This window comes from Sylvia atricapilla, chromosome 3 (genome assembly GCF_009819655.1).
Source record: "Sylvia atricapilla isolate bSylAtr1 chromosome 3, bSylAtr1.pri, whole genome shotgun sequence".
In the NCBI taxonomy this organism is placed as follows: domain Eukaryota; kingdom Metazoa; phylum Chordata; class Aves; order Passeriformes; family Sylviidae; genus Sylvia; species Sylvia atricapilla.
The window spans coordinates 48,080,003-48,100,923 of record NC_089142.1 but is presented as its reverse complement, the minus strand read 5'-3'; the positions used below and the strand labels follow the sequence as shown (position 1 = coordinate 48,100,923).

The following is a 20,921-nucleotide window of genomic DNA, read 5'->3' as shown; positions in this document are numbered from 1 at the left end:
AAATATTAAAAACTGGCTAAATGATTGCTGTCAATTAGATGCTTCTGGCTGTTTTTGGTGTCTTCAAAGATGGGAAACATGAGCTGCCTCACAGAAGATATGTTTATATACTTTTACATCAGTTCTTATGGTGGAGAATCTCCAAATTTGAATAGCTGAAAACTACCTAATAGACAAGATGCATTAAGCTATTTGAACTTTTTCACATATCTCAGTTTTTTCCACTCTAGTCTGACTCTTGCTAGGGTCAACAGCAGTACTTCCACTTTTGTTTGAAAAGGGCTTTTTATGGTTGTCATATTTGGAATGCAAATAATTTATTTTAAGGTCCACATAAATACATTTAGGAACATTATGATGGTTTGGGTATAAATGATATTCTGCCACTGCAATAATTCCTGGACATTAAATAAATTTAAATCTTTTTAGTTTTTGATGGTACATCTGTGAAGCACTATAGGATCAAAAAGATGGATGGAAGCTTTTTTCTAACCAAAAGGAAAACTTTCAATACTCTGAATGATTTGGTTGACTATTATAACAAGAACAGTGATGGCCTCTGCATGTTGCTCGGACAGCCATGCCTAAAGGTAAGGGGCGGATGCTACACTGTGCAAAGTATTTTTTGTGAGCTAACTCATCAGATATCTGTCAGAAAGTGTTGACTCCATATCTGCTTCTACCATTTCAGAATGTTAATTATCTGCTTGTTTTCAGGAAGTTCTGAGTAATACTACAGCTTCATTCTTGAGGCTGACAAAACTGTAAGAAAGTACCATGCAATTATGAAAAAAATCATCAAGTGCTGGGGGGAAGGGGGGGGAAATATGCCAAAACATGATTTATGAATATCTTTTAAAAAATATATATGGAGATGAAATCTCCAACTTCATAACTCTAGCTGTCCATATGTAATTACTGAGACAAAACCACAAGGTTGTGGCAAACAATACCTCACTGTTCAAAAAGCATGTTAGAGGGACGATTTCTAATATTTTGCTTTTAATGGCAGGATACTTTCTTTAGCATATTTATTTTTTCTAACAAAGAGCACCCAGTATGAGGGTTGTATTTTATATTCTTGGCTCATTTCATTGCATGTGTGTACTCTAAGGAAACATTATTTATGACTGTTCCAGCTTTAAATGATATAGTTAACAATGATTTGTATACGTTGTTGAAAAAATGTTACAAGTCTGAATTATTGTATTATTTATTTTCTTTTAACAGGTACAAACTCCTGCTACTTTTGATTTGTCTTACAAAACTGTTGATCAGTGGGAGATAGACCGAAGATCTCTGAAATTAGTGAAAAAATTAGGATCTGGTCAGTTTGGTGAAGTATGGGAAGGACTGTGGAATAATACCACCCCTGTAGCAATCAAAACATTGAAACCAGGTATGTGAATGTTAATAGCATGAATTATTAGCAAGAATGCTCCTTTACTTTTTAAATGCTACAGCCTATCTGTATGTGCACTCATTCTTAAAATCCACACATCTAGACACAAAGATTAGAAAAGCTCTGGGTCCAGATACTCTTTGGCATATTGAATTAGAATTTTATATAGTTTTCTGTTTCAAAAAGCTGAATTAATTCAACATCTGTGTCACATAAAAAGGCAACTGCAACAAGGGTTGTACCTATTTTTTATGGTATTGTTCATATGGAAATGAGTAACTATAGATTGAATAATCTGTTGTTGAAGTAACTGATTTTGCAGTTTGTCTTCTGTAGGATTTTTCTAGTGATTAGGTGCTATATTACAGTGATTTCTTTGGTAATGTAGAATATTTACTATCCTAAGTTTGTACTTAGGGAGTGCATTAATCCTAGTATTGCTTGAATAAAATTTTTCAAATTTTTGATACATGACATTTATACCCACTATTTGCATGTAATATAAGATAGTGACTAATACAGCTTTTAGCACTTTTCTTAATTATGTTTCATTAACTTCAAGTAATTTGTGCATTTTCAATTGACAGCATAAAATATCTGCCAGCAGATGGCAAGAACCGCATAGATAAGAGAGGCAGCCTGGATGATATACATGTTTTTTTAAAAAAACAGATAACAACATGAGCTGTGGTTAATTGAAAAAGCTTGTGTTGGGCACTAATGAACCTGATTCAGGAAGCAGAACAGATTCAGACCTTTGATTCAGAATAACATCAATATGCTTGAGTACTGCTTCAATGGTCTCCTGAACAGGGAGGCATATGTTTTGAGGCTCTCTTGTATCAGGATATCTTTTGTGCTTTGGGACATGCAAACTGAAAGAAAATAAGCACCTTTTTTTTTTTTTTTTTTTTTTTTTTTTTTTTTTTTTTTCCTCTCTGCTTAACTGAAAAATATAAAAACTGCTCAGACTAAAGACATTCTGTAATTCATATGAAGGACAATACTTTTTTTTCAGTGAACAGATGCGTTTCCCTAGTGACTCAGCAAACAGAAACCAGCTTGAAATCTCTTTTTCACTGGAATAAACATAATACCCACTGCAAACTTGTTATCACATACAGACTAGCACAGTATAATGGAAGAAACTCCTTCAACTGTGATTCTTTTTGTAGTATCATGGTTCCCCTGGGAAAAAGGGTTCGATTAATCAATACTTTTTCTATCTCAGTTTTTTCCACTCTAGTCTGACTCTTGCTAGGGTCAACAGCAGTAGCTTCACTGATTGCATGGTGGATTGTATTGAGTCAGGGCAGATAGAAACCCCACCTGGATGTGGTGCTTGTATAGCAGAGAGTTTGTGACCTAACATTGTGATAAGGAAGCTGTGCATTGCACACAGTGTTTCTCAGAATGAAGACTTTGATTCCCAAAGCCATCTTGATAAATTATGTAGTTAATGCTGTATCTCTTATCACGATACTTTGAGAACTATCTCATTCTACAAAACTAGTTCAAACAGTCACAAATGTAAACATTTAACCTTGTGGTATTACTTCTCCAGGGAATTACCCTCTTCTATACAGCCTTTTTCACTGGGTAGTGGAAGGCATTTGTACTGCCTTACAGTAATCTGCACATTGGTTTTCCATAGCTTGTTCTCATTGTTACTTATGAGGAATAACACTTCACTAATTAAAGACAAACCAAAATATCCTCACCCTAATCTAAGTAATAAATGTTTACCTAAAATAAAATTTTAGCAAAAGGTAGGGTTGGTAATTTCATTCACCATAATCTAAAGTTGATAAACGAATGGAAAACATAATAGTTAATGAGTAATCAAGAAATACATTTGTTAATGACTGAAGTTTCCAATATTCGCATAAGCAATGTTTCACATTTAACACAATGCAAAATGAGCCTCTCCTGTTGCTTATATCGAAGATCCAAATCACTTGTCTTTACACTGGGACAGGACGGGGTATATTTTAAACTACAGATTTTTCACTAAGCTGCTTTACAGTGTAGACTCTACGGACAACCAAGTGCTCAGAAGAACAGAGGAGTGTGTTAAACTCAGAGTGATTGGGTAAATATAAGAAGCTGAGATGGAAAAGATTCTGTTAAAAAGGCATTACCACCAAAGAAATTGTGATATGAAGCAGTGCTCTTATTACCAAGCAGGAGCAGGTTGATCAAGAGTAATCACAGACTGAACAATAGAGAAGGGCATAATGCAATCAGAATATCATAGATTTATAGGCCTGAAGGCCAGAAAGTATTTCTGTTACTTTGGGTTTTTCTGTTGAGCATTATTTTGCATTGTACATCAGTTCTAGATCACATATAGTCAGAATACTTTGGTATTATATGCCATTACATGTCATCTTTCTGCTGAGATTGCATTTACATTTAATCAAAACACAGCTTGTTCTTGACTACACAATAATGAGAAGTCCTCTAGTCCTAAGATGAAGGCACTGTAAGATTGCGCACCTACTTTCACATTTGAATTCACCTGAATTCAGTCTTTAACCCTTGGTATGTCTTCTTGTAGTGTATTAGCATGTATTAATTTTTCTTTCCATTCTGGAGGTAAACACAGAGCGGGTTAAACCAATTTTCAGTTGTCTTTAAAAAGGCGAAATGCAATTTCTTGTTATATAGTATCTTTCTCATTTCTCAAACAATATTTTTCTGGACTTAAACTAATCTCTAGCAATTGCTACTAAAAGGCTTTAAGCCAATGATGCCAACGACACTCTGGCCTGTATCTGCAATAGTGTGGCCAGGGGGACCAGGGCAATGATTGTCCCTCTGTGCTCAGCACCGGTGATGCCACCTCAAATCCTGTGTCCAGTTCTGGGCCGCTCAGTAGAGAAAGAACACAAGAGGTGCTGGAGTGTGTCCAGAGAAGGGCAATGGAGCTGGTGAAGGGTAAATCCTGTGAGAAGTGCCTGACAGGATTGGGATGGTTTAGTCTGGAAAAGGGGAGGCTCAGGGAAGATCTTAACAGTCTCTATAACTGCCAGAAAGGAGGTTGTAGTGAGGTGAGGATTGATGTCTTCTCCCAGCTAACAAGTAATAGGAGAAGAGGAAACAGCCTCAAATCCTGCCAAGTGAGGTTTAGATTGGATATTATTGAAAATATTTTTTGTGCAAAGGGTTGTCAAGCTGGAACAGGCTGCCTGGGGAACTGATGGAATTGTCTGGAAGGGCTCAGAAGACATCTGGATGTGGCGCTTGGGGTCAAGGTTTAGTGGGGAACACGGCAGTACTGGGTGAATGGTTGGACTAAGGGATCTTGTAAATATTTTCCAACCTTAATGATTCTATGATTCTATGACTCTATGACCTTCCTATATATAGGAAAAATTAATCTCCCAGAATTTTGGTAAGATGGCAGTAATGAGTTTTCCCCAAGGTCAGTTCTCCCTTGATGCAAATGTGTGATTCCTGATTGTGAGTGATTAAGGTATTCAGAAGTGTGTTTCCATTCCAATTTGGAGCAAGAGATGATTTTTCAAATATTTTATACAAATTCAAAATTTCACAACTGTTTCTTTCACAAACATTGATGTACAGCATACTAGCAACGTTTTCCCTCCTTTTAGTTATCTGGCATCCCATCTATATCAGGATTTTTTAATAATTAGCAGGACAAAATAGGCACTCACTGATATGTTAGATAAAACATATTCTAGATTAAAAATGCACATTGCAATGAGAAAATGACATGCTATTAAAGCTTATTTCTTTATATTGATTTTAAAGTCTGGATTCCAGGAATCCAAAAATCTTAAAACATCTTCCTCCTGCCTCCTTCTTCCCAGGCTTAACTTCCAAACTCTCTACCTCCTCTTTCACTGTGGTGCAGCTTGGCAGGGAATGAGGGTTGTGGTTAATGCATCACATGTTGTCTCTGATGCTCCTTCTGCCCCGGAGGAAAGGCTCCTCACATTCTTCCCCTGCTCCTCCATTAGTCTCTCCCACAGGAGAGTCCTCCACAATCTTTGCCAGTCTGGGTTCTACTTCCAGGCTGCAGTTCTTCACAAACTGCTCCAGCAAGGTCTCTTCCATGGGATGCAGTCCTCCAGGAGCAGACTGCTCCAGTATGGGTGGCATATTCCCCATTCATAAACTTCACTTGCTTCAAGAAAAAGAATTCTCCACACCACAAGCAAAACACCATAATCACAAAACCAAAGTCAGCAATTTACACATAATCCACCCCTTGTTGCTCCAACACAATTACAACTGAAATTCCCTGAGATCATTCCACTCTTTGCTCTCAAATATCATTGTCAATGTCTTGCCCGTTACCTCTCCTTATTCCTTTTACAATCTGTTGATCAGTGTTATTATAAACAAAAAGTAGTAGTAATGCCATGCTTTCATTCAGATAATTCTCTTATTTGTTCACTAGTTCATTTGTTTCTGCTTTGAAGACATCTATGACATTTTACCAGCTACAACCAAAGCTCTGAGTGTGTGAATGAAAAAACAAAACTTAAGAGCATCTTTGCCTTAAGGAACATCTCTGACTTTTGAGCTGTTGACCCACAGTTTTCAAAGAGGCACAGGGATCAGTAAATAAGAAAACAGTCTAAAAACCAGCAATTGCTATTTCTGGTTTTGGCTTTGCACAGTGCTGTCTTGATGCAGGACCCTGAACATGTAATCTCACATTTCTGTTTTTATTTCCTCACTGAGACACTGGGTTTTCTTCTATTTAAGTAGAAATCACTGAAACAGGGATTTGCACTTTGTCCTATGTTGAGTGTGATGGATTTTCTAGAACCTATTGTCTAGGCTAGCTTGCTTCTCCAGCTGTCAGCATGTGAAGCAGACATCTATCATCACCAATTAATTGTATCTGATAAAGTTCTTTATGCCTGTTGAAGTTGACGGATACATTTGTCATTAGCACGTTGTAAAGCATCTCCTGAGCTTCTCTCTGCATGGAAACTGTCCAAGCATGATTTTCTTTTTTTTCAAAAGGCTTCCTAAAATAGTGTCTGGGTTGGTAGTGTCAGCGGCATTTTTAATAACATTTTCAGATCTTTAATTTGTCATCTCTTTAATACATATGCAATATAAAATTTTTCTACTCAGGGAAGTACCCCAATTTCCCTGAAAAAAAATAGATTTTTTTATTCCATTTAATTCAGTATGTGGCCTTACACTGACTTGTAAGTTTACTTCTGTATGGTCACAAAGCAGCTTGAGAACATCCAGAAACATATATTATTCATCTGCTAATGTGAATAGGCTATTTTAATCTCTTGTGTTGCCAAATACTTAGCTTTTAAATGTTATTTCTTTATTACTCATAAACTTCTTCAGAAGATCATAGTTACATGCTTAATGCAGTCTCCACTTAAATTAGCTTTCTATAAACTTTGCTTAGAGGACTAGGTTCCCCTAAGGTACAAGGGTACTTTGAAGCAATTTGGGAAGGTTTATTGAAAAGTTGCAAACAAAGGGTCTTGTGATGGGTTTACCAAACATTGAAGGGCATTTACATTTAGGCCAGTGGAATCTGGCAAATAACTGACCTTCCTCTCTAACTCATTTCCACATTATCAGTGTTTATCTTAGAATGTGAAGCTTCTTCAGATCTAGAACAAAATATTTTCAAAGAGAAGTTAATCAGAACTAATATATCTGTTTTAAGTAGGCTGAAGTTAGAGGTGCTTCCTGACAAAGCAACACAACATAGACCATCTCAAAGACAGAGATTCCAGCATTCCGTTCTTAAGAATGACTTTGACACTTAGAAAAATGTTTTTCATTCAAAAAACAGATTATCAAGACAGTATTTTCTTCAGGTCCTGATAAATCTACTCCCAAACTGGTATCTTGCACAAAAGAAGCCTCTGTTTGTTTCAATAAAGGCTTATGTTAACTAATCATTTTGTGACCAAGTGGTTTCTACTTACAGTAACCTGCTCTTCCTCCTGTGTTTACCACTTACAGGTGGAAATGTATATTTCATTAAAAACACAAAAATTAGCAAGAAGCTAATCTTCCCCTCCGTTATTTGAAGGTCCATGTGTGTCCTTCCTCAAAGGGATGTACTGTAAATTCTTTACCACTACTGTGACAGGCCTTATCCAACTAATTTGTAACAAACATGTTTGACTGCTTTTAGAGGCAGATTTTAATTTGCTCATTCAGTTGCTGAAACCTAATCTTAGGCAGAACACTCATGAAGACACTTAATTTGTTTTCAGTTGGCACCCAATCTTCTTATTAAGTGCAATGTAAGATCTAGAGGGCTGTAGGGGGTTGGGGGGCTGTCTGCTACTTGTACTATTTAAAGCTGTAAACTAAGTAAAATTGAAGGTTACATATGCTCTACAAAATATGCAGCAAATACTTATTGATCTTTTTCTGGTTTGTTATCATTATTGTCACTGTTATTTGCTTTTACAGTGTAGAAAAGGATTTGCAGCTATTCAGCTAATGGAATACTTCCTTCTTGATCAATTTATTGAAAGTTGTCATATGTGAAAAACATGTTGCTTGGTTTCAGTTTGTTGGAAGAAGTTTACAGCATGATTAAACTGAGAAATTCCTTGTAGGCACACTTTGATGGTGGGAACAAATCAGACTGTCAAATTCTATCGTGTGAAGAAATCCTGTATAATGATCCATAGAGAATCCATGATTTGGTAGACCCTAAGTGAGCAAGTAGTTTATTCTTTTTAGGATCAACTTGTCAAATTTGGCATCAATGCTAAATCATTAGTCACACATGCATTTGCTTTTGGAAGCAGAATGCTTCACACCATGCAGCTTCTCTGTAGATTTTAGGTTGATTTTTATGACAATACATATATGTTGAAATGAGTAAGCAAATGGGGCAAAAATTTAAATCAATATCAAAGTGAGTCCAAATTCTATGCAAACAACCCTAGACTTTTTTTTTTTTTTTTTTTTTTTTTTTTTTTTTTTTTTTTTTTATCTAGAATTGGTGGAAATTTCAAGTAAATCTGTAAAGATTGTGCTGTTCTATACAAGAAAAGGACATAGAGTAAGCACTGCAGATATTTTGGGTTTTCCCTCTGTCATAATCTCTGCTTTATGCAGACCAGGTGTGATCATTTACTCTGTGCAGGCCCTCACTTTCCTCTGACAGTGACTAAAGAAAATGAGTACAGCTTTTACCTGTTGAGGAGTTGTACTATTGGCTGCTTGCCATTTATTGATGGCATGGAAATCAATGGTCAATCAAGTTTGACCAGTCCTCCTAATCTCAGCCTATAAAGTCTTGCCAAATTGGACAGCATGGGGTTGCCAAGGAAGTATGAGGAAACAGAAGTGAGGAGTACCTGTTCCTTGTAATATAATCTTTGGTCTCCCAAGCAGCAATGTCAAATGGCTCTTTTTTTCTGAAGTCTGTGTCAGGAGCATTTCTGAATCATTCCTCTTGTACTAATGCGAGGATATGAAATCATGCATCATTACTATGTTTTGGGAAATAGGCTGGGGCATTTTTCAGGAGGTGGCATTCAAGGTATGTGTTGGGTGAACAGGCTGATTTCCATAAGTCTTTTTGTAGAACAGATTTTCTGTTGGAATTTTATTGCTGAGCCATTTAACATCCTCCAAGGATTTCACTTAATTTAAAGATCCATGTTTGGAACAGAATCAAACTCCCAAATGAACTTTATAGGTTACCTAACATTAAAAAAACCCATAAAGACTCTTCCTCTTGCAGCCTTGGCATCTCAAATTACTTTGCCTGCTTACTGAATAAGTTGAGTTTGTTTTTAAACACAACATAAAGCAGAATAACTTGGATAACTACATATTTTCCTCCCCAACCTTAACAGTAATATTTTCTTAATTATTTTGATTTGGAGGAAGGAGACCTTTGAGTAGTTGAATAATTTCACATTTCCTCGTACAAGCATTTTGAAGGAAATATTATTCACCAACTTCCTCAGACATCTGACAATATCTGATCACTACTTGATCACTCATCTAGAAAGCTTGACTTCTTTATTTGTGCATGTTTACCTAATTAATCCTCTATTCAGGACACATGAGCTTTAATCCTATATTTGCCATGACTTTGGCTTCGTGTGCCATTTATGATTGCTTTTTTGACAGTTTCTGCATTGGTTCACTATGTATATGAATAGAACTAGAGATGTTATGATCTTATATAACACTTAAAAAGTTGGCATCATTTGCTGTTAAGACACTTTGGTATTTAAGGGATTGTAAAATCAATGTTACCTGTGCATACATTGGTATTTCTGATAAAGTTGCTATTTCATGATCATTATAAATAGCTATTTGTTTTTGTTTATATAAAATGCACACATCTCTGCATATGCTAAACTGAATTCAGTGCTTTCAGGCTTTGATTGGTGAAGCTGAAAGTATAGTGCAACAAATTTTTATTGCAGCATTAGTTTTCTCTCAGAAATTTGATGTTCATTACCTAAACACTCTCACCTCGTTTTCTGTTCCTTTTGCTAACCAGTTGTTTGTTTAAAATGTAGCATTCTAGCCTCACTTTTTTTTCCTGTTTGAGGGAAGCCCAGGGGGTGGTTGATTTTAGCCTTTATATTTCTGGTGGCTGGGACACATATGTTCTCTGCCCCTATGCAACTGGCATGTTTCACTCATTAATTGTTTGTTTCGGCTGCACTGTCTGTTTTCTGTGGGAACTGTGAAGATTTGAGATGCTAATGTACTTTCAAAGACAGAAAACAATATCAGTTACTCCCTTAAGACTGCCAGGCTGATAGAAAGCCCTTTAATAACCTCAGCTTATGTTTTGTTATATGCTGTTGTTTCAGGTTCAATGGATCCAAGAGACTTTCTGAGGGAAGCACAAATAATGAAGAACTTGAGACATCCAAAGCTTATACAGCTTTATGCTGTCTGCACTTTGGAGGACCCAATTTATATTATTACCGAGCTGATGAGACATGGAAGTCTTCTAGAATATCTTAAAAGTAAGCAAATTACTCCAAATTCATTTTAAGGGTACTGTGGTTTAGTAAGTACACTAACATAAAAGATAGAATTCTAACACCCTGGTTTAATGTAAAAGCTGCATTATTTGTCATGTGTGGGGGTGTGAAAAGTGGAAAGAAATGTTTACGAATGTTTGACATGCCAAAATATTTGAGAAGTAGGAAAGAATCCCATTCACAGTCTGATTCTTGCCTTATAATGGCCCATATTTTTTCATCCAGTTCTATGAGTAGATGGGAACATACACAAAGGAATAAAACCATAAGTATACAGAAGGATAGGTCATCATATTTGACATGAAATAGAGGCACTTCCACAAAATGTACTTAACAGCTTTGAAAACTATTACTAGTCAGGGATAGCTTTTCACTACAAATTTGTCCCTTGCCTATCTCATCAGGGCTTTTATCTCAGCAGCACTTCAAAGTGCTCTTTTGAAGGCAAATAATAATTAAAAATAAAATTGTACAGCCTGGAACAGACTAGCATAATGATTGCACTTTTAAGTTCACTCCTGTTATTGGGAAATGCTTGATTCTAGTGTTGTTACCCATTTTCAGTTTAGCAGATGTCTGTGAGATGCTAAATGTCTTTAAAGCTGTAATGATTTCTTGAAGACAAAATGTTTGCCATGGCTGTCATGCTGAATTTCTTCTCTGTTTCCAGCCCATAAAGCAAAGCCCTGTGTAATACCACAGACAGCACTTACCACGACACGTGCCTTCCCCAATCTTCTCTGCAGAACCATTTTTAAACAAGGGCCTGTCCACACACAATTACAGCTAAAGAAATCTCTGACACAGAGACAGCCCTACCAGGAACTGCCCAGAGTGGATCTGCCGTGACCTTGGGCCAGATCATCCACAGTTTTGTAGGCATTTGCTGGCCAGAGGTAGCAAGGCACAAATTTCCTTTAAATTCTCATCTTTGGTGCCTTTGTGTGCGGATTGCAGCTTATCTGATTGAGAGAGCCTGGCACATCAGGAAGTGATTGCTGTGCATGGAAACATTTATTGCACTGGAGAAATAGCTCTGAGAATGCCAGGATGAGTCACAGCTATTGCAGAGGTGAAAATTGGCCTGTTAGTGTGCATAGAGTAAACATGTCCAGAGCAATCTGTGCTGCAGCCTGTGTGTGGATCGGTTGCCAGCATATGCACAGCACTTTGCTCCTTGCCTAAGGACTCCTGTAGCTCTTCAACAGAGGCTGTGGAAAGTCAGCTGGTGTCCAGGCAGCCATCAAGATCTCCATAAAAATGTCCAGTTGAAACCCAGCCTAGTGGTATCTCTCCTTCCTTGATGGCTGGTGCACAGAACTAAGAGGTGGAGGCAGAGATTCAGAGATAGGTATTGTGGTCAGAGAAAAGTCATTGCTGTCAATGAGACTAATAAGGAAAAAGATTTGAAGCTTCTATAGAGCTCTGTGACTAGAAGTGAACTATATCAGCTGGAGTGCACAGCTCCTGATAGGTTTTCTTGAGACTCAGCCTCTGCAGGAAACAGGAAAATATTTCCAAAAGGCTTCTGTCTCTGTATCCACTATGGGTAAAAATAGGACAAACTAGAGCAGAGTAAAGTCCAGAGATATTCTTTGTTCCTATTCCCCTCCTAGAACTGCATGGTATGCTTTTCCAGTTTTTAAAGTCTCTAATATTTTATTCACAGTTACTATCTATCACATTTCTCTATAATGACAGCTACTTAATAATGATGGACATGTGAATTCCCTGTGCACACAGTAAATGTACTTTGGGGGAGTTCTCGATGAACACTGCTATGCAGAGTTATTGAGCTGCCACCAGTATGAGAAAAATGCACCTGAAAACTTTTCATTGTTATTGGAAGTGAATGGAATTGTCATAAATGTATGAGTGCTTTTATCAATTCTGATGGACCTGGGGCTTGTTCATGCAGTTATGGAGTCTTGAAGTTTGGTGAATTATTGTGGAGGCAATGCCCTCACTGGAAAAAGTGCTGCTTATTTATTGTTCTCTTTTTTATTGTCAGATATCTGTCAATGAGAATATTTTCCTGTCTTTTCTATATGAGTGATTGTGCTAGATTGCTTAGAACAGGGTGGAGACCCAAAGATTTCTTTAATATTTTCTCTAATAAATTTTTCATATGAGGTCAAGGGTTTTGTCAAAAAATATTGGTAAAAAGGGACATGGAGGTGCTACATTTTCTTTATCAGTTAAGAATAATCCATGGGAAAATTTTATAAATTCAGCAGTAGTGCCTGATTTTGAATGTGGAAGTTATATAAACATATCTATATCTATCTATCTATCTATCTACTTAGAGCAGTCTTCCAGTACCTAAAGGGAGCCTACAAGAGAGCTGGAGAGGAACTTTTTACAAGGTCAACTAGTGATAGAACAAGGGGGAATCACTTTAAACTGAAAGATGGTAGGTCTACATTAGGTAATTTAAAAATCTTCACTATGAGGGTGCTGAGGTCCTGGGATACCTTATACAGTGAAGTTGTGCTTGAATTTCTGTGCTCTCTCTGGCCCAGCCTGGAGTTCCAGAGGTGTAGTAAGAAATCTTTATGATACAGACATACATGATTTACACTTCAGATCCCAAAGAGACCTGTGATTTCATCCTCTGTCTTTGTGCACAAGTCGTAGCTCCTGGTCAGCTGAGGCTCCTCATAAAAACTTTTCCTTCTTTAGCTCCACAACAGCTGCAATGCAGAACCAGCTTACAGAGAGAGATCCAAGAAATACTGCAGCAGCCAGGGCAACAATGGCCTCTTCCCCTCCCTCAGCCCACAGGCTAAAGGCAGTAGATCAGCTCTGTCCGGTAGTCCAAACAGGCCCTAATGAAAGAAATGGTCTTTCAGCTGCCTAAGGGCTAGAGGCAGATCTCTCTAGAGGTGGTCCTTTAGTATAGTGCACCTGAGTGTCTTTCAGGGAATAAAACAGGGAAGGTTTAGCAGTTCTAGCTCCTATTCCGTACCGAAGCAGCTCATTAAACATGATGCTGATGAGTTACCCTTTTTTCCTGTTGCATTGCTTTGTTTTGCCTCTTGGAGCAAGCTCAAGTCAGGCTGTCCTGGAGCATCAGCAGAGCAATGACAAACCTGTGCTCAGCTTTGTTGGTATCCTTCTCTGCTCTCACCAGCAAGTATTCCCAGCACATGCAGATTAAGTCATGTGAAAGGGAATATTTGAAGCTGACTGACACAGGCTAACTTCCAAAACCCAAGTACTAATGCAAGGTGCTTATTTAGTTTAAATAAAAAAACCAAACCATTTAGTTATTTTCTGATTAAATAAAATATGAGCATCATTTGTGGATTTATACCTTTGTCTAACAAGATGAATAATAAATCTTGATGCCTACCAGTTATCAGAACTGAAAATATTCAGAGTGTTATATTATTCTGTGGATTGAGTGGATTTTCACACAGCACAATTTTTGTCCCTCACTCTTTTTGAAAAGTCCAGGCAATATGAAACACATGTGTAGGAGAGGAAAAGACATTCTGAGTCAACAATAGAAGTAAATAATCTTGGTCCTGGTTTATTATGACAATGAGTTTATCCTCCAAAAGGATGAAGAGTAAGACACATACAGGACAAATTTAATTTATTAATTTATTCTTAAATTTATTTTCCTAATTATGTCAGAGCATCCACACGAGCAGGAAATTCAAGGCCTGGAGATTGCAGAATAGATTAATAAACAATGGCATTTTACCCTCTTCATAAGGTGGGATCACAAGGTTACATCAAATAAAATGCCAGAGCTGGAGAAGGCTATTTAAAACAATGTCGAGACACACTATCAATGCAAATCAATTAAAAATAAATGAAAGAAAACTGCCAGTTAGAAAAGTTTTATTTCTCTAACACAGGTGTATTCCAGCTGGTCACATGTGCAGTAGGTAAAAGTCACCAACTGGATGACAAAGAATTGCCAATAAGCCTAGCAGCAAGGGTTCAGCTTTTTGACATTAAGGTTCTGATACAGAAAATTGAAATGGTTTTGAGTATTAGAGGCTACAGAGGCAGAAAGCCGTGCTTCAGTGCTGCAGCATTTGGGATTGGGCGACAGTGGTCCTTGAATGTAACAATGATTTGGTTTACCATTGATTGTTTCCTGGTTTAAATTCTTTGCATTGAGTTAGCTCTCCCCAAAATGCCACAAGGGCCCTGAATTTGTACTCTAATGTGTTATATGCCAATAATTATTTTTTTTATAAACTGTCCTAAAATTTTTGGCTGCTGTTTTTCATGGCATTTCCTTAATTTGTGGAGGCAAGTTCCTCAGCTCCAAGTTCTTCTATTGCATTGTTTGAACAATCATCTTTGCCAAATCTCAATTTCTGGAATTTGCTTGTCGTAGTGTTGTGGGAATGACATGTGCATTGCTTCAAAAGGTTCTACTGGAGAAGCAGGCAGCTTGAAAGCATCTCAAGGATTCCTACTCTTGAGTAGTGATAGCAGTGTGAAGCAGTCAAGTGGACTGGAAAGTGAAAATGAGTTATACTTGACAGCAGATGGTATTTTTCCTAGTCAGAATCACCAGAGAACAGGGAACAAGGATAATTCTGTGCTTTTCCATCTTTAGTCAGCTCTGACTACCACCAGTGGGTACTGATATTAACTCTTACAGTTTGGAACAGTTTTATGAACCTATCAGAAAGGTGCATACTATGGTATACTATCAGTAGATAAAAGATTTTCTCTTTGGACTGTGTCAGCAGCTCCTTCCTGGCCTACATTAACTCCTGAATTTAGTATCTACTCTTTTAGAGAAGATGGGACAAGCATTGTTATTGAGAAATAGGTTATTGGGAAATAAGTGATGTCATTCATTATTCCCTATCATTTGGCTGGGCTGTTACTTTATTGTATTGCATGGTTTGGTTTATTTATGTCAGCTTTTTGAACCAGTCAGTTTTTCAGTAATTCATGTCTGAAATCAGCATCTTGTTCTTGTTCTTATGTTGTTTCTGTCATCTCCTTTTTAAATAGAAGATGGAGGCTCTCAAATCTCCCTGACACATCAAGTAGACATGGCTGCTCAGGTGGCTTCTGGGATGGCATACCTTGAATCTCAGAACTATATCCATCGGGATCTGGCAGCCAGGAATGTTCTTGTTGGTGAGCATAATGTTTACAAAGTGGCAGACTTTGGACTTGCAAGAGTTTTTAAGGTAGGTTGTGAGAGCGTTAATTTTCCTTGCTTCTATCTCTGGAGAACAAGGTGGAAGAGGAATGAAATGTGGCCCTGAATTGATGGATTCAGACAAAGGCAAGCCCAGGGAGAAAAGGACCTATAATATGTTCACTTGTATCTTCTACCTGCATTATCCCATGCAAGGTTAGAAGTTGTCCTGTGCCTTTGTGTGGTCTGTGCCTTAGTCTGAAGAATCCTGGTGTCTGCTTCTCATCCAGCCACCCAGGAAGGATCCTGGGAAACAATACCCTTTGCTGGACAAGCTTTATCTACAGTGTCTGCAACATGGAGAGGAATGATGGAAAGATAATACACCTGGTGCTCTGAGGGAGGGCACATAAATATGTGTTGGCGTATATTCTCTCCTTGTTCACTTCTCCATAATCCCTCCATGATGCTTGTGATCACAGGTAGTAATCATAAAAGGACCTTGTTCCTCTGCACAGCTAACAGCAAAGTTCATAAAGTGAGCTCTCAGAGCTTTGAATCTGATGCAGTTGCAAATTCTTTGCACTGCACCATTTTGGCTTTTTTCTCTAATCCTTGAAGGCAGAGAATGCCAAGTATCAGTGACCAAAGTTTCCCTACGAAAGGGCTGTGGTTTAGAAATGAAATTTCTTACCTCTGAAAATGATTTAGTCAGTGTTGGAAAGATTTATTTTGCCATATTTTATGGCTTTCAATATGAAATTCATAATTTCTGAGTCCGTGTTTGTTTGGGTACTATTATTTATTTATGTTCTTGCACTGAGAAGGAAAAACAAAGAAAAAATCTACTGCTTCTCGTATGGTTTTTCCATTCAAACAGCAGAAATTGAAGTTCAGAACAGAATTAGATTTATTACATACTGAAGTATAGAACAATGGCTTAGCAAAAACATCAAGGGACTTTAGAAATTCTTTTAATTTCATTTTGATTCTTCTAAATATGCATAAGTTCATATTACAATTTCTTTAACACAAAAAAAATGTATCTTTTTAAATTAACAATGCTCATAATGGATATTTCTCTTCTGTTCTCACTAGAGAGAGTTATAATTTACAGCTGTTGACATTTCTTCTTAAAACTGAACTTTACTCAGCCACAGAGTAATTTGGGCAGACTTTCTTACGAATATTTTGTCTCCTAAGCCAGAACACTAACATGGTCACATAGAAAGGATTAAGTGTGAGAAATGAAATCTGTATTTTTAAAAGTGTTATGTAGTGTAATGAAATAATTTCTTATTTCTGAAGATGAGTGTTATGGTCAAGATGCCAACTGTGTAAGTATAGAGATACAAACCAATAGCAACCAGGGTTTTCAAAACTATTGAGCATTGCAGCTGGGAAACATACATTCCGTATTTAAACAATCAAAAGCAAAATCTGGTACATGTGTGTCTGGATTTGCATGTGAAAAACTTGACCAAGACTTAGGTGCAACTTGTGTACACTAAATTGCATGTAGGAATTAAAGAGAGAAGAAATGTTCACAAAATTTAGATGTCTGTGAGATAAACCTTTAAGGACATGATTCTACAAATTTGCGACTCAATAATTTTTTTTTGCATCTTTCACCTACACTTTACATTAATTAGCTCACTGGGAATTAATACGTGAATTTGAGTCTGTCAGAGTTTATTCTTTCTTCCCCAAGAAGAAAGCCTGCTTAAGTGACTGTTATCAAAGTCAATGGTCCTTCAGCACCACAATAAATCACAGAAGAAAGGTTCCGAAATTCATTAGCTCTTGCTCTTGCCTTCTCTCTTTACTGTAGACCAGACGTGGAGACATTTGGTCTCTAGTGTCAGCAGGATGCTTACATTGCCACTCCTGACAGACTTTTGAAATCTTGCATGCCAGGTCCAGAATTCACAGTAGCAAGTCATAATTAATCAGGAGTCACTCCAATGCTGTGTGCTTGCTTGAATGCTTTAGAAAGGCCTTTGATGAAGCCTCCACATTTTTCAACTGCAAAGCTGAATCCAATGATAGACTTCAGAAAATGGGTACTTACATGAAAGACAAGAGTTTAGTTAAAAGATGGTAAGATTAAGCACATGCTGATCTTAGTCAGATGCTTAAGTGCTTTGCTGAAGCAGATGTGCAACCAGGCTTGCTTTGTTTTACCCATGATAGGTAGAAAATGATAAAGTCTATGAACCTAGGACTGAAACCAAACTCCCAGTGAAATGGACAGCCCCGGAGGCAATCCACTACAACAGATTCAGCATTAAATCAGATGTCTGGTCATTTGGGATACTTCTGTTTGAAATAATCACCTATGGGGAGATGCCTTATCAAGGTAAGCACTTTTACCTAAAGAATGACGTCTAGTTTTTTCTTGATTTCAGAGTGACATAAAAAAAGAAGTTGAATGCCTGTACTACAGGCATGTTAAAGGATTAAGACCTTGAAGTGAGAAAGAAAATTGTTCAGATGAGGTCTATTTAGAGGGTTAGACCTTCTGGCTTCTCCAGGCTCCCTGGCAGATTTGCAAAGGCTGTGGTTAGCTCCCCTTGCTGGAGTCAGCCTGCACTGCACAGGTGCCTAAGCTGCTGGCTAATTTCCTCCATCATCAGAACAAATATGGCAATTCTTCGAATGTGAAAAAAGGGAAGAAATAAAGGATGAGTTTTTTACTCCCCAAACCCTTTTTTTTTTTTTTTTTTTTTTTTTTAAAGTGTATTTTATGGAAGAATAGATTATGTGTGAAATGCTTCAAAAGCACTTCAGGAAGAAGGTGTCTGAAAAATAAATCGGGGTGTTTTTACCCCCCTCCCTCGTCCTATTTGATTTTTGCAGTGAAAAGACTTCATAAAGGAAAGGATCAGAAGAATTAAATAATTAAAAAAGAAAATGTCATGAACCTCAAAAGTAGATATAGTAGTCTGAAAGCAGCCACTATTTCTAGTATTGTGAGAAATGCTCAAGGAACTGTGGCTCCAATAACACCAGATATCAGTGGGATGATTGACTGTAACTCATTTTGTGCTGGTGAGTAGAACACTAGGGAAAGACTAAAGGGAAAAAAAGTTATGTTGTGTCTGTACAGGCCTGAGGGGTGGTGTGTTTCCTATAAACTACATTTCACAGGGTCCCAAACTGGTATTTTCTGTAAAAGGAAAAATTGATTTTGCTTTTTGATTCCCACCCTCACCTCCTGTGAAATTGCTCTGAAGAAATAAAAGTAAAGTGAAATATCCTGAAGTCTTATATAAACTATAAGTGTGTGCATATAGAAACACATACACACATAAATAAATAATTTTAATATAAAAAATATGTAACATTGTGGCTCTGAATATTATCTGAAAATTCATTCAGTACTACCCCTTTGCAAAGGCATAATTTTTATCTGTATCTTGAAAGCAAAAAAATTTTTTTTTTGCCATGGCTATTTCCTTACTTGGTATTACTTTCAGAAGTTTGTCCTCAGTAATCAGTTAGAAGAGGTTATGTTGATTTGTAGTGGCAGTGGATAATGTGCAGAGGAAACACTATTCAGAGATCTAGGGAAAAGAAGTTAACACAATTCAAGATTTTATTTAAAGACTAAAAAATTGGAAGGGAACAGGACAATAGTCTTTGTATATAAAGGTGTAGCAAAGATAGGGGAATGGTTTCTTTTCCATGGCTGGTGGTGATGGAGTAGGGAGGGTACCATTGTCCAGCTGCCCTCGAGGAGACCTAGGGCTGACTTTAGGAAAAGATTTCTAAATGTGAGGAAAATTCAGCAGCTGGTCAGGTTTTTTTAGGAGATTTTGTAGTCACCGAGACTAGAAGCGTTTAGGAACTATTTAGGCTAATTAGAGGTCAGAAAAATATTTGACAAACCCTAATGGTGGAGGAAAAGCCTCACACCTAGACAAACCTATTTGCGATGCCTTGCAGCTGGCACAGTCAGGGTGAGGTGGTTGGGAAATGTTGGAGGTGGTTTTTACGTGCTGGTAAACAGCAAGGGATGAGGCTTTGTCCCTGGAATTGTTCTAGGCCAGGCTGGAAGGGGCTTTGGGAAACCTAGTCTAGTGGAAGCTGTCCCTGCTCGTGGCAGGGGTTTTGAACTCAGTGATCTTTAATGTCTTTTTTTTAAACTCAGTGATCTTTAATGTTCTTTCCAACCCAAATCATTCCATGGTGATGTGCTTTCTGTGCTGAAGAGAGGAACACGTGATATCCATAACAGATCCTGAATAGATTGATGAGCTCATTTTGGCTTGCAGGTATGCTGGGACACCAGGTGATCCAGCTGCTGGACAATGGGTACAGACTTCCTCAGCCGAAGGAGTGCCCAGCACCACTCTACGAGATGATGCTGCAGTGCTGGAACGCGGAGGCTGACGAGCGGCCCACCTTTGAGGCCCTCAATGAGAAGCTAGAGGACTATTTCCGAGGTTATTCCTTTGCCTAGGCCCAGGCCAAGGGACATGAACCCTCAGGATGCTCCTGAAGGACAAGTCCTAGCCAATATGACTAATGAAGGCTCTGGAGTCAGCCTAACCCCAGGTTTGAGGGATATTTAGGGGTGCTGAAGAATCCTGGTACATTTAACCCCCTCCCTGATCTTCAAAGACTCTTAAAATTTTTGCTGCTGGCAAATGTTTTGTAAGACAAAGCATCAGGAAGCTAGAGAGTGGGTGTTTCTAAAAAATAAAGAGTCTTCTATTTATTTTAAAATTACATGTTGCAAGAACAAACAAATGAAATGAGTCTAGCTAAGTAACTATTGTAGCTTTTTGTAATCTCTTTATTGAATAATTATTTACTGTTAGATTTTTTCATTCCTATCAGTTTGTTCTCATGAAAGAATGTGATGGCTCTACACAGCAGGATCTGTGCTCCCAGAGTCCTTTCATTGTAAAAAATAATAAAAGCAATTCTGTGACTGTGATGGTTCTGATTTGGCAGAATCCAAATTAATTGCCTTGCTTGGAATTGAAGTACATGTGCTTTTGCTGTATCTGAAAATAAACAGATATTCATGGGAGGGAAGGAATTATTTTATTTTGTGGATGCACAGGATGATCTTTTTATATTTTGTCTACTGTACTTCTTTTACAAGAATAAACAAAATTATTATTAGGTTCTTGAAGCTGTTTTTTCTTAAGATTGTTAAATATCTGTGAGTTAATATCCATTAGGTTATTGTCCATTGAACTGTGAGGATTTATTTCATGATTCTTAATTGTAGGGATAAGGAGGAAAAGATATTTTAACATGAACTCAAGACTGTCTCAGTGTTTTAGAGTGACGGCCTTTTCAATCCTGCTTCCTCAAATCATGAACAGGGCAGGTCTAGGTATTCTGCAGAGTAACTAGCAGTCCTTCTACCTTCTTTAGA

General features: G+C 37.5%; 1 protein-coding gene across 1 annotated transcript in view; it reads left to right on the top strand.

Moving 5' to 3' along the window:
- FRK (fyn related Src family tyrosine kinase) overlaps positions 1-20,646 on the top strand; it is a 48,295-nt gene extending 27,649 nt beyond the window's left edge. Inside the window, exons 3-8 of the mRNA XM_066315281.1 lie at positions 430-590; positions 1,231-1,399; positions 10,225-10,383; positions 15,394-15,579; positions 17,724-17,885; positions 19,804-20,646. Of these exons, the coding sequence (XP_066171378.1) occupies positions 430-590; positions 1,231-1,399; positions 10,225-10,383; positions 15,394-15,579; positions 17,724-17,885; positions 19,804-19,991 (1,025 nt within the window). The 3' untranslated portion in view covers positions 19,992-20,646. The remainder of the gene's footprint in view (positions 1-429; positions 591-1,230; positions 1,400-10,224; positions 10,384-15,393; positions 15,580-17,723; positions 17,886-19,803) is intronic.
- The last annotated feature ends 275 nt before the right edge of the window (positions 20,647-20,921 follow it).